Source organism: Lepidochelys kempii, chromosome 7, assembly GCF_965140285.1.
Source record: "Lepidochelys kempii isolate rLepKem1 chromosome 7, rLepKem1.hap1, whole genome shotgun sequence".
Classification (NCBI taxonomy): domain Eukaryota; kingdom Metazoa; phylum Chordata; order Testudines; family Cheloniidae; genus Lepidochelys; species Lepidochelys kempii.
In genome coordinates, this window is record NC_136386.1 from 4416706 (window position 1) to 4429976 (window position 13271).

Sequence of the window (13271 nt, forward strand, 5' to 3'; positions counted from 1 at the left end):
GAAGGGCAGAAACGTTGTCAGAACCAGCATGTACGTTACCCGTGTTACCGTAGGCCCTTGGGATTAGGAACTGACAGAACTGTGCACTGTACAGATGCATAGTAAGAAACCGTGTCTGCTTTGAAGCGCTTACAATCTAAATAGCAAAGATGGGCAAAGGAAATGGTGAAGAGACTTGCCCAAGGTCACCCAGCAGGCCAGTGGCAGAGTTGGGAATAGAGCCTAGGTCTCTTGATTCCTCATCCAGTGCTCTTTCCGCTGGAACACACTAATCAATGTGGTGACGATAGTCAGTGTACATGAGTAGGTCTGAAGGCGCTGTTCAGTCATAATTCTTCCATATGCTGGAGCTCTTGAGGCAAAATTGGTTGATGTTTAACTGAAGTCAGGGAAAAGTATGGAACTAACTGACAGTCCTGATTATCAGAGGCTCACAAAAATGCATTGATACTGATACTCTTTTTTTATCTCATGAATTGCTTTAGAAATAAAAAAGTAACGCTCTACATTAAAATGCTGTTTTTAAAAAAAACCTTAAAGATTTTCAAGATAAACTTGTTTAGCAGCTGTAACAGAACTGTAGAAAAGCCTGTAATGAATAAAGAAATGTGAACATGCTGGCAGAAAACGGGTGTGCCACCTAAACAGGCTGGCTGCGCTGTTTATCCATTGGTTTGTTATTAAAATTCATTGCCTTGAATCTGGTCCCTGGTTACTGTCCTAGTAAAGCAGCCATGCTGTTAATCAAAATGCTAGTTAAAGAAATTCTGCTGTGTAATATTGTTTATCTTGGATTTGTAACATCTGATAGAAGGGCAGCATGTCGCCTCAGTTAAAAGTTACAGGAATAGACAATTTATTTGATTGTGTTAATTTTTACAGATGCAGATTTACTTCTACAATCCTGATGACTTTGACAGTTTTGGAGCAGCAATTTTAGAAAATCGGATAATAGGAGCCATGGCTGTGTTTTTTCAAGTAAGTTAAACGGTGGCTAAAGCGCTAAAACTAAAGAGGTCGCCAACTCTTTTTTATTCATTGAATTGTTTCTTATTTAATGGATGCATCTGTTTTCTCATTCACACCTGTCTAAATGAAAGATATTTCATATTGTCTGATGTGTGATTTAAAATGTAAATAAGTATATTTAGAAACATAATGAAAATTTTTGCATGAATTATTCTGATTTTATAGCTACTTGACTTGTGCACAGATTGGAGAGCACATTTATCATGGAACTTAATTCGCTGCTGAAGCATGTTGCTCAGGTTCTCAGAATGTTAACAGACTTATATAGAAGTGCTTCTGTTTGTAGAAAATTTTAAACTCAGACATAATTTGCCAGCAGATTAATCAATAACTTCAGTCAATTTTTCAGTAGTAGTCTCTTATTCTGAATTGCCACGGTAACAAGTTCTTGGGGAGACCACACTTCCAACTCTGTGAATTTATGCATTTCTTGTTTTAAAATGTATTTTCAAGATTATTAATGTTCATTTAGTTCATTCGTTGGTTCGGCACACTTGAGCCCTGCAGTCCTTTACAGAGACTGCTGCGTGTGATGGCTGGCAGGTCACGTCAAATTGAGATGGTGTTCAGCATCTTGGGCTTGTTTGTTTTTACATCAGAAGAGAGCTTTTACTTTTCTGACTGGCGGATAAATTGAGGAGAGGGTGTTGAAGCAACTTTACACCACTCAGCTGTCACAAACAGGGTAGTATCTAATGAACAATGTGAAACAACTAAAGATAAGAACAGCCATACTGGGTCAGACCAATGGTCTGTCCAGCCCAGTATCCTGTCTTCCAACACTGGCCAATGCCAGGTGCAGTTGTAACACCGACAGACCCTGGTCGTTGGCAGGCGGAATCGAACCTGGGACCTCTGGAGCTTAGTGTATGAGCCTCGACTGCATGAGCTAAAAGCAAACTGGCTCTTAGATGAGAATGTAGAGCAGACTCATTTCTCTTTCTCTCTCGCTTCCTCCCTCCCCCCATGGTCTCGGTGCCACTAGAGGGGACAGAACACCACACCCTGAAGGTGTGTGGGTTACTCAATGTTTCTTTTTCAGAAGAACAACAAAGCTCATGGTACACCCTGTTTCTCTAATGAGTTTCAGGGGCATTGCACACCTTTGGAAAAGTAGAGGGTTTGTCCTGAAGAGCAGGTTGAGCTTTTTATTACTTTTGTGACGCTGAATTAAAACCTATGATATGTGATTGCAAGAAGAGACGATTCTGTTCAATTGAAAGGAATATGGACACATGGGTATACGTGTGTTGTCTTCTTTGTTAGATGGGCAGACCTGACTTCGCTGCCCAAAGTAAATATGGCTTATCTTCTCCTTCCTTTGATTTTGACCACATTCCATGGAAAAGAGAAGGGGGCAGCTCCCCAGCTGGTATAAATTGTCATACTCCATTGGGTTGACTTCAGTGGAAATGTGCATGCAGAAAGAAGTGGGGAAGAGGAGTGGCAGGGTTGGAGCGGGGGGAGGGGTAGAGTGGGGGTTGGGCTTGGGAGTCTGCAGCAAAATTTTAAATCAAAATGGGGGTCCTCGGGCTACTAAAGCCACTCTAGAGTAGCCCTGATTAGGGAGAGCTGTGTCTAATTGGTGGAGCAGGGTGGATTGGTGTCTAATTGGTGGAGCCCCGGAGGCTCCTTTGCCCATTACCCAAGAAGTGGAAAAGGCACAGGAAGTGGTCAGGAAGAAAAACTTTTTTCAGATGTCTTTAAAAGTTCACTGTGATTATTTTTTGTATTCCTCCACTTGCAAAACCAGGTGCCTTAGTTACCGTGAGTTCCACTTTACAGGGCTCAGAGGGAGCCATAAAACCCACTAAAAATAATGTAAGGTAGTGCTTCAGTATTGTAAAACATCCTGATTTTAAGGTATCTTGAGCCCAGTTGAGTCTTGTGACTCCTTGGGGAAAGTAGGGAATCCACACTTTTCAGATTCCTAGCCCTGCAGGGCTTTAATGATGTGACATCTGTATGATGATGCAGCTGGGTTCCTGTGTCGCAGGAGCCACGAAATGTGATGAATGTTCTCCCATATCTCTAATCATTGCCAAAGAATGGGACTAAGCTAAATCTGAGGCATAGTGACCTGATGACAGGCCTGCCTTGTAGTTGCAAAGAATTTTTTCTTTCTCCTAATTTTTCTGCCTCCAAGTTTGAATTATAAACAGTTAAGTATTAATGATTCACTTTTTGGATCTGTTTGAAGACTACCTTTGGGTAGCTGTATGAAAGGATGACAAGTCACCTGTGCAAATGTCTAGCTATCTGGGCCCTAATCCTGCAAAGATTTAAAGTTGTGCGGAATTCGGCACACCTGGAGTAGCCCCATTGACTTCAATGTTAAGCATGACAGCTGCAATCTTGGCCAACACTAGGGGTTGAACAACTGGGGAGTCTCTAGAGCTGAAAGCATGTGTCTTGAGCTAAAGAGCCCTGGTACATAGCGTCAGCTGGACAAGACTTTTGTCCTCTATGGATCAGGGATGCATGACACATGGTGACCAGTGGGATACATAGGCACATGTGTAAGTCTTTGCAGGGCTGGAGGGTTAGGGGATAGGGAAATTATTACATATGGATCTTCTGTATTTCAGTGGTTCTGAATAGAAAGAAAAAGCTTCAGATGACCTTTGCAATTTGACTTAAGACAAAATAAATGTGTGTAAAATTGATATCCCCAAGGAGAGTAAATTGTTGTTAACCTTTGCAAACCATGATGCATATCTAAATATGAAAAGCCCCTGGCTCTCTGAAGGCTCCTTCTTTGCTCCAGTGGGCTTCTATTCTGGTTGTAATCTAGCTGCATATTGCATGCTGGGGCATATCACAGAGTGGGGGATAGTGAATCCTGACTTAGGCCAAAAAATAAGAAGAAAAGGTTTCCCTCTCTACCACTAGGTGCTGAATACTTCTCTTAACATCATTCTTTGGGGCATTATGCAAATAACCTTACTTATCCTGATGTTTTAAATAACTATATGCAAGTAGTCACCTTGAAGAATGGTTTTCTAACTTCCGCCCAGAAAATTCCGGGATGTCCCTGTCTGCTTTTTCTGTGATACTACTGGCCCTTCCAATATTAGACTCATAGTTTTCAATTCTTTAGATGCTTGGTTTTTTGTCTAGTAACAAAGCCTTCTCTCTCTTCACCATCTAGGAATGTGTTTCTAAGTGTTGGATTAATTATGGGACAAAGCTTGTTTTTTAAATACAAAAAGAAAATTAAATAGTGCCTATTTTGCTACATAAATATTATATCATGTAATGGATTTGCTAGGGTTTGCCATTAAATGAAGGCTTGAATTATTCCTAAGGTTTTAATGCAGTGTTAGACTGGATTTGTGTGTGTACCACACCAAATTTATGGTCTGGTAGGTGTTTTGTGCTTGACTGATATTCACAAATTCACAAGTTCCTTCTAAACTCAGATTCCGCAGTAAGTGAATATTATACTGAGCAATATAATTATTGGTGAAACATTAAATAATTAAGAACCCTTCTTTTCCTCCTTTTTAATAATTTAACTTAGACCATATAAGAATTTTCTTTATTGAATTCATTATGTTTCAAGGGCACTTTTCAAGTTTAGTACATTGGATCTGAACTTGACTAAATTGAAGCAATTACAACTTGGTTGTAATGAGTGCTGATGAAGTCTCTATTTTTCTCATTGCTTTCAGAGACTTTATCTCAAGCCTTACGATTATTATTATTATTATTTTAAATGTTGTCAGGGTAGTTGACCTCATGAATGAATAAAATTACAAGGTTAAGTCGAATGAGAAATTCTTGCAGGTGCAAGCAGCATGCATTCATAGGTGTTAATCTGACTTTGTTTTCGAGTGTGGTTATACTCCTGAAAAATGATTCTCTAAAAATAATACCATGGGGAGTTCCATGTTGATTGTTTCTCAAGGACTCCATATCAGATGTTCTCAGTTTGCAAATAAAGCAATGGGTTTTCTGCCAGCATGAGGCCTGTGTGCAATTTAAGTCTGACTTAAGTCCTGATCAGCCTTGATCAAATTTCACCCTGGCAGCTTTTTGGAGATGCACAAGGCAGGAAAGAATCCAGTTTACCCTCCCACAAATGAATGGGCTCTGTGCTCCTAATAGAAGTCAAAACTCATTTTTGTCATTAAAAATTAGCAGATTAATCTCCTGGGATGCATAGGGAGCAGACACAGACAAAAGTGTCATCACAGTGCACAGTAAACACAAGACAAGTCCATGGGAAGAATTGGCCAGCCATCTCTCTCCATGATGTGCCGTCTTCACACAGCCTTGAGAAGTGTCCCATACTGCGTCCCAGCCAGTGAGTCTCCTTGTCGAATCACATTCATAGCAGGTGCCCCCTGCCCTGGCACCAGTTCCTGCAAAACTTGCTTTGGCAATCTTCTCTGCTCCCATGTCCCACAAATTCAAGTTTGCTTTGTCTGATTGTCTTGATAATGTCAGGTATCACTCCACTTATACGGTACATTTGGGCAGTTGCCTCCTCGTTAGTCGTATAGGAGATAGAGCTAACGTGCAACAATTGCCGGTAGCATTTCAATTTGAAGGCAGAAAGCCTCTGAATCAGGGTGGATAAAATTCAATGATTTTTTTAAAAAAATAAATAAAAATTTGATTTTTTTTTTTATAAAAAGCTTTTTGAGGAAAAAACTTATCTAAAGATAGTTTTGATTAAGATACATTATAGCTCAAAGATATCTCATCGTGGAATAGGGATTATAAATTCTGATTCTATAGTATGGGACAATATATTCATGTCATGTTTAAGAAAAGTTTTGTAAATGAGTTCCAATAGTTCATGGATTAGGAACCCAATCTTCTGGGGTTGCTCGGGCTTCTGTATAGATTATTTAGGTTAATCTTTCTATCTACCCAATGGGACTCAGTGCTCAGTCTAGAGCAGAGGTGGGCAAACTACAGCCTGCGGGTCACATGCAGCCCGTGGGACCCTCCTGCCTGGCCCCCGAACTCCTGGCCAGGGAGGCTGTCCCCCGGCCCCTCCCCTGCAGCCTCACCTCACCGCTGGCGCAATGCTCTGGGCGTCGGGGCTGGGAGCTCCTGGGGCAGCGCAGCTGCAGAGCCCGGCCTGACCCAGTGCTCTGTGCTGCATGGTGGCGGCGGCGGCAGCATGGCCCGGGTCCAGCCGGGTGGCGCGGCTATATCGCTGCCAGCCACTGGTGCTCCAGGCAGCGCGGAAAGGGGGCAGGGAGCCGGGGGGTTGGATAGAGGGCAGGGGAGTTCAGGGTGGTGGTCATCGGGCAGATAGGAGGATGTGTGGTCATCGTGTGGATAGGAGTCGGGGCGGGAACAGGGGGTTGAATGTGGGCAGGGGTCCTGGGGCAGTCAGGAAGGAGAGGGGGGGTTGGATGGGGCGGTGGGGGGGTGTTAGGGGCGGGGGTTCGGGGGGCAGTCAGGGGACAGGGAGTGGGGATGGGTGGATGGGGCAGGTGTCCCCAGGGGGCCGTCAGGGAACGGGGTGGTTGGATGGGGCAGGAGTTCCGGGGTGGGGAGGTGGATAGGAGGTGGGGGCCAGGCCATGACCCCTTCCCTTAACTGGCCCTCCATACAATTTCCAAAACCCGATGCGGCCCTCAGACCAAGTTTGCCTGCCCCTGGTCTAGAAGATACCATCAGAGATGCTTAGTTTTGCAGTTCTCAGACTGTATTTCTGTCTCCAGAGATAACATGCTTGTGAACAGCAAAAATGTTTTAAAATAAATAAATAATATATAGAGATGAGAAATAGCAGACCTATTGTCCCTCTGCAAATTTGTGTACACAGAGTCAATCCCTTACCTCTCTCTAAAAGTGCAAAGTTTCAAAAAGTTCAATGAATAGAAGATTGTTGGGGGCAGAATAGATCTGGACAAGGAGAAGAAGTCTGGAGATAAACGTGAGAAGGGAGGGACAGGCAGTGAAACAAAAGTGAAACTGTTTGACCAGCATATTCCAGATGTCTTATGGTCTTTCTGAGTGTAGCCTTCATTGATTTGAGATCTACCATACCATCCTCTCACTAGAAGGGAAAACCTATAATGGCAGCAGGCCGTAAAAGAGACCACTTTGGGTTTCATCTGTCTCTGAGCTGTGAAAAATATGTATTAAGGTTATAACAACCCACAAGAATGCACTTTTATGTAGAAATCCACGATTAAATTGAGTCTTCCTGACTAGTGATTTAAACTGTGATTTAAATCAATTTGATTTAAATCAAATCCACTCTGGTCTGAATGTCCTGTTTTCTTAGCGTCCATGTCTCGCATACATATAGCAAGATGCTGAAGACATGGGAGCAGATACAGTGAGGGGAAAAAGGTCCCATTGTACACAGTTGCTGTCCTGACCATAACCTCACTTTAAGCAGCATTCAAGAAAAATCCTGTATCTATGAGGGAATATGGAAAGTACTTGCGTACAAACAGTAGATTTGGCTCAGCTCATCAAGGACTGTGTCCGTGCTGTGAATGTCTTAATCATGCACCTGTTTTTGTATTGGGTGTCCCTTTTACCTTGCTATTTGTGTCATTCAGCATCTAACCCTGTAATGATTTCAAAGTGAACTCGCTGCTAGTGAAAGATGCTAGATTCCATGTATCTATTGTCCTTCTAGCCAGAAGTCCTCCATTGATCTGTAGAACAGGCAGGGCACGTGTAGTGGCTATGCATACTTCTTTCCATGGTTCAGCCCATGCTCCTCACCCCTGAGAAGCTGAGAGGTGTCTCGAGGTTCCATCGATGTGGTTAAAACCACCGGTCCCTCTGCTGGGACTGCCAATCTGGATGGCACACAGTGTTGCTGTAGCCGTGTGGGTCCCAGGATATTAGAGCAAGAAGGTGGGTGTGGTAGTATCTTTCATTGGACCCACTTTTGTTGGAGAGAGAGACGAGCTTTCAGATTTAAAATTTTTAATGCAGCTAATGTTAAAAAATTATATAATACATAGGTTGAGAAAAGAGTGTCTGTACATCTGGGTGTAGTGCTTAGATTATCCACAATACAAAGTTTGTTTTTAAGTCATATGATACATAGAGTACATAGTCAGCAATAGCCCAGATTTAGGTGAATAGATTTAAGAATGTAGTTTAGATATTAGCATCCAAGTTATTTGGGTAATCGCTCATGAAAAGTTATACAGAGAGTTGGTTGTGGAAAGCAAAATATATCAATGAGTGAAGACTGTCCCTCAGTAATTGAGTATTTAGGGTAGGTTGTCCATGAGGAAAGTATTTCAGTTACTTCCCTGACTGCACTTCTCATTGGCACTCCAGCTCATCCCTCCTGGTATTGCCGATGTCCTATGATGTGTTCTATGAAGATGTCCCTCGACCACCTGATGGCGTCCAACACCATGAGTTGCCACATCAGCCGAGCATAGTGTTGACCGATTCTGCATTCACTCAACACGCGCTCGTTACTGGGGTCCCATGCAACCAAGGCTCAGACGATCAGCACATGTATCTGAACCTGGTAACCCCTAGCTCTCAAGGTTTTGGCCAGAGGGGCGTATTTTGCCACCTTTCAAGCTCGGGCATCATGGAAGGCCGGGGTCCTGTTTTTGAAGGGCACTGTGACATCCACCATGACGATCTTCTTCCAGTCCTCGTTGGTGATGACTGGTCACAGTTAGCTTCGGAATTCGTGGAGTTCATAGCAGCCTTCCCTGTGGGTAGCAGGAGGGCTCTGACCAGGGATTTTGGATGGTGGTGTTTCGCAGCTGCCAGGCTCTGGAATGGGGCATGCAGCAGACCTCTTCTTCAGGTCTGGGAAAGGTATTCCGAGCTTCACAGCTAAATACAATGTGGAACGGGTTGTTTAGCATAGGTGGTTAGCACAGATTTGAAGAGACCTTTCAAGTGGAGTGGCCTGTTAACACCTCTGCAGTCATAGGACAAAAAGAATGTGTTGGATTTGCTGTTTATTAGAATCTGTAACGCACTACTCCCCCCTTTTTTTGTCCTATGACTGCAGAGGTGCTAACAGGCTACTCTATCTTGAATGTGCGCACTAGTCTACTACTATGATTTGGAGTGAAACCAGGTTTAAGTGTAGACGCTTACATAGTTAGGTCAACGTAAACTGCCTTTTGTTGACCTAACTCTGTAATGTAGACCAGGCCTCAGCCTCTACTAGGTCTCGATTCAGCACAGGCTTAATTTAAAGGCTTAAATTCAATGGGACCACTTATGGGTTAAACTAGTGCTTCACTTGCTTTGCAGGATCTGGGCCCCAGTTACTGCAGGTTGTGACCTGGCAACCAAGAAGTGACAGGCCACAAATCCCCTTAGTCGTCTCTGAGCCAGCCACTCATACTAGTTCATATGAAACATATGTACAAGTCACATTTCAAATGTATAGTTACATGGATTAAATGCATTCAGGCATATTGCGCTGCTCTTTTTGTAACCGTATCACAATGTAATTCATTGCACACTTCACTACTTGCTTTATTAAAGCCAAACTGAAACGTGTTCAAAACAAACATATTGCTTTTGCATTTGAAATATTCATCTTCCAAGCATACAGAATATTCATTATAGTGGAGAGTACTTCAGCCCTTGATTACTGCTGTGAAAAGACACAATACTGAATCCCTGAGCACCCGTTAAATATTCAATAGTGCAGAAATTCAGGAGGAGGTAACAGAATTCTTATTTCCACAAGGAGGGTATAAAAATCTGTTTTGCCATTTAAAAAGAAAACAGAAGTGATTAGTTAATACATTGCACATAGCTAAACAAATACAGAAGATCCAATAAAAATGAATTTTTAAAACCATTTTTAGAAATGCTTTCCGCTGTTTAAATATCTCTATAATGATGAGTCATGCTGGTATGTCGACAAGAGCGTCAACTCTAGTGATGTAGGATTTTTAAAGGTATTTTAGACCTTCAAAGATGCAGAAAGGCACCAAAGGTGGAACTCCCAAGGGGGATTGAGATGCTGCAGTGCTGAGGGTTGCAGGGCCTAACTTTTAGGCATCCTGCAGCCTGGTGGAATTCACAGCCCTGGCAGAGTTACCCTGTACAATACACGGGGAGAGTCTGGCACCTGAGAATGAGGTTCACAAAATCCAGCAAGCTGAGCGGGGACCCACCTAAACTAGCCAGGAGGATATGGCGTGTGGAGGAGAGGCGTGTCGCTTACACCCGGCCCTCAAAAGGTGTCCGGCAGCTAACTCTGGGCTGGAGGGAGGCGCCTGCTGTGAACCCTCTTTTGGAGTTGGGTACCTATGCCAGGTCAGCTGTTTTTCAAGAAAAATGATGGTGGTTGGTGGTTCTGCCACCCTTATAACTGTTAGCCCAGTGGTTAGAGCACTCGCCAAGGCTGTGGGAGACCAAGGTTAAAAATTCCCACCCTGCCTGCTGTGGAAAATGGACCTCCCATCTTGTAGGTGAGTGCCCTAACCACTGGGCTGTGGGCTCTCAGTCTCTAGGACTGGGCTCTCAGTCTCTCCTGTTGAAGCAGTTCTGCTGTAGGTAAATAATTATATAGTCATTGGGCCAGAGGGCGCATGAGGGCCCTCACCTGGGAGGAGAGAGAACCAGGTCCCAGTCCCATTCCTCCAATTAATATTTAAAAGAAGTGCTAAGATCTGTGTTACACAGGAGGTCATACTAGAAAGTAACAGTGGTCCCTTCAGGCCATCTGATCTACAAACTTCTAAACAGTTAAAGAGGATGGGTCATACAAAAAACACAAATAGACAAATCATAGGAGATATACACTGTTAATACAGCTCTGCAGGTGTATTTTTCTAAGAAAGAGCTTGTGAGATACTGCAAGTTACAGTTCAAAGGCGCATCTCTACAAAAGGAAAAATATCTTCTTACCTTTAGAGTACATAGATGCCTAGAAAATTATTAAGGCCTGAAAAAAATGATTTCTTACCATACAAAGAGTTTAAACACCAAATACTGAGATGTGCCTAATATTCTCAACTAGTGTTGGTTTCAGTAGGCGGAAAGCACTGTACAGCTCCCAAGATTTGTCTCTGTGGCTAAGATTATCAGACTTGGGTGCCTAAAATAAAACACTAGGGCTGATCCAAAATTTTGAATTGAAAATTTTTTGTTGCAAGAATTAGGATTTTAATGTAATTTTCCTCAAAATTTCAATGAAAAATATGGGTTTTTTTTATCTTTTGTTGAAATGTTCTGCAGGGGGAGGGAGGACATTTTCCATCCCGCGCTGTTAGTTATCTAAATAAATGTGATAGTAACTTTGGTGTTTCTTGACTTCTGAGTGCTTAACATTTGCAACTGTATCTTAGTTTAGTGTCTTTGTATGGGATTGCTATAATAAGGGAAAGTTTTAGTATTGAAACAAATGTCTACCTTTTTTTGTTTTTGGTTGGTTGGTTTTTTTGGGGTGGGGGGGGAGAGCCTAAATGCTAAAGCTATATTTTAGCTCCTAAATAGGTGGCCTAATTTTCCAGAGTGCTGAGTAAACAATGCCCATTGAAGCCTTAAATTTAGTTCAGATGTTCTTTTGATGCAGTGGAAAATACTGGTGCGACAAACACTGCCGGATGTACTTTGGCCTGACTCCCGAGAGCTCAGAATCTGAGTTTTTGCAAAGCCCTCTGAAGGCTTGATCCCATATACTTCACATGAGCAAAACTCCCATTCATCCTCAGAGGAGTGTGGGTTTAGTCTCTATTGTTCATGTGGTGGTGCATTCCTAGTGATTATCCTTTAGAAATAGTTCATACTGATCAATTTAGAAAGACTGTGATGAGAATGGTTGGAGTGCAGTGATGTTCACACGTACGTGTATGAATGAGAGAGGGACACAGACAAAACGGCTGAAACTGACCATTCTAGGAATCAAAGGCGTCTCTCTGCTTATGCTTTCCTGTGTTCTGCCAACAGGCATTTGCAATCTCTACATCATGATGGTTGCAACGTGCTGTGTTGAAACTTTTCTATCCGCAGGCAGACTGTGCAGTACAGAAAGATAATCTACCTTACATGCACTTATCTTCCACGAGGCCCAAACAATCATTTTGCCCTCCTTTCTTCTGCTTTATAAATTGTTTCATGGTATTTTTCAATAGAGCATGGGAGTATGAAACCCAAGACTATGAACAGATGACCTCCAGAATGTAAAACCTTCAATTAAAGCCTGGTTATAAGATCAGACTTTAAAAGAGCATGCTCTATACACAGAGTGACAGAATGTAGTTCTCTCTCCTATGTTTAGCAAAATAGCAGAATACACAGTCAGTCTTTGGACTTGATTTTTTTTTCTTTTCCATCTCAGGTACATCTACATAAACGCAACTTATCCATAATCAGAAAAAGGAATGAATCGTGTGTTGTCTTTAATTCACTGTAGATATTTCCTTAGGTTCTAATGCTTATTAAGGTCTGTGTTGGGATGGTAACTATCACCTTACACTTTCATTTCTCTCTTTCTGGTGTGTTAACAGAGAGGGTAGCTTACATTGGTGACTGGTTGTCTAATGAGTTTTTGCTATTTCCTGCTTTTAGTGAGACAGCATATTCCATCGCTTTGATTTTTTTTAATGAAAATGCCAGCGTTACTGATGATAGGAGCGAAAAACTGGTAAGCTGTTTCACTACTGAGAAAAGACTCTAGATTTAGATTTGAATCCACCTCTAACATTTGATGGGGTATTGTCTCTTCTCAGTGTATTGAGATTACTCTTATTTACACTAATCATGAGTTCGTCATGAGCATTGCACAGAGAATAGACTCCTATGCTCCTACACTTTCATGTGCCTTTACATGTCAGAATTGGTGTCTTTTAGTTTATGGTGTGTAAGTATTTTTGACTTGCAGCTTCTTTGCTTTTCCAAGTGATTATTAATCAATTAATGTAATAGGATTAATAATTCCTTTTGGGACGACATTTGTTTTTTGCCTTGTATCACTGACTTATATCTTAATTTGTTACATTGAATTACTTTAATTATCCCATTATTTTAAAAAGATGTTCTGTTTTTGAATCATTTCCCTTAAAAACTCATTGAGCATGAGTTCATATCTTAATTTTTCCTTACTGAATCACTGCCTCTGTATTTTTCTTAAATGCTGGGGTGTGGAGTTAGCAAAGGAATATTGAAATTGGGACAAGGTAGATGAGAGAGTATCTTTTATTGAATCAACTTCTGACCAAAGAGACAAGCTTTTGAGGTACACAGAGCTCTTCTCCAGGTCTCAGAGGTAAGGTGCTCAGAGTGTCACCGCTAAATACAAGGCGGAACAG

At 42.1% G+C, this 13271-nt stretch overlaps 1 protein-coding gene across 6 annotated transcripts in view; it reads left to right on the forward strand.

The window, feature by feature from the left end:
* PTPRG (protein tyrosine phosphatase receptor type G) overlaps window positions 1-13271 on the forward strand; it is a 616375-nt gene that overhangs the window by 402328 nt on the left and 200776 nt on the right. For all 6 annotated transcript variants that reach the window (XM_073350970.1, XM_073350965.1, XM_073350966.1 and 3 more), the window contains exon 5: window positions 883-978. In XM_073350970.1, the coding sequence (XP_073207071.1) occupies window positions 883-978 (96 nt within the window). The remainder of the gene's footprint in view (window positions 1-882; window positions 979-13271) is intronic.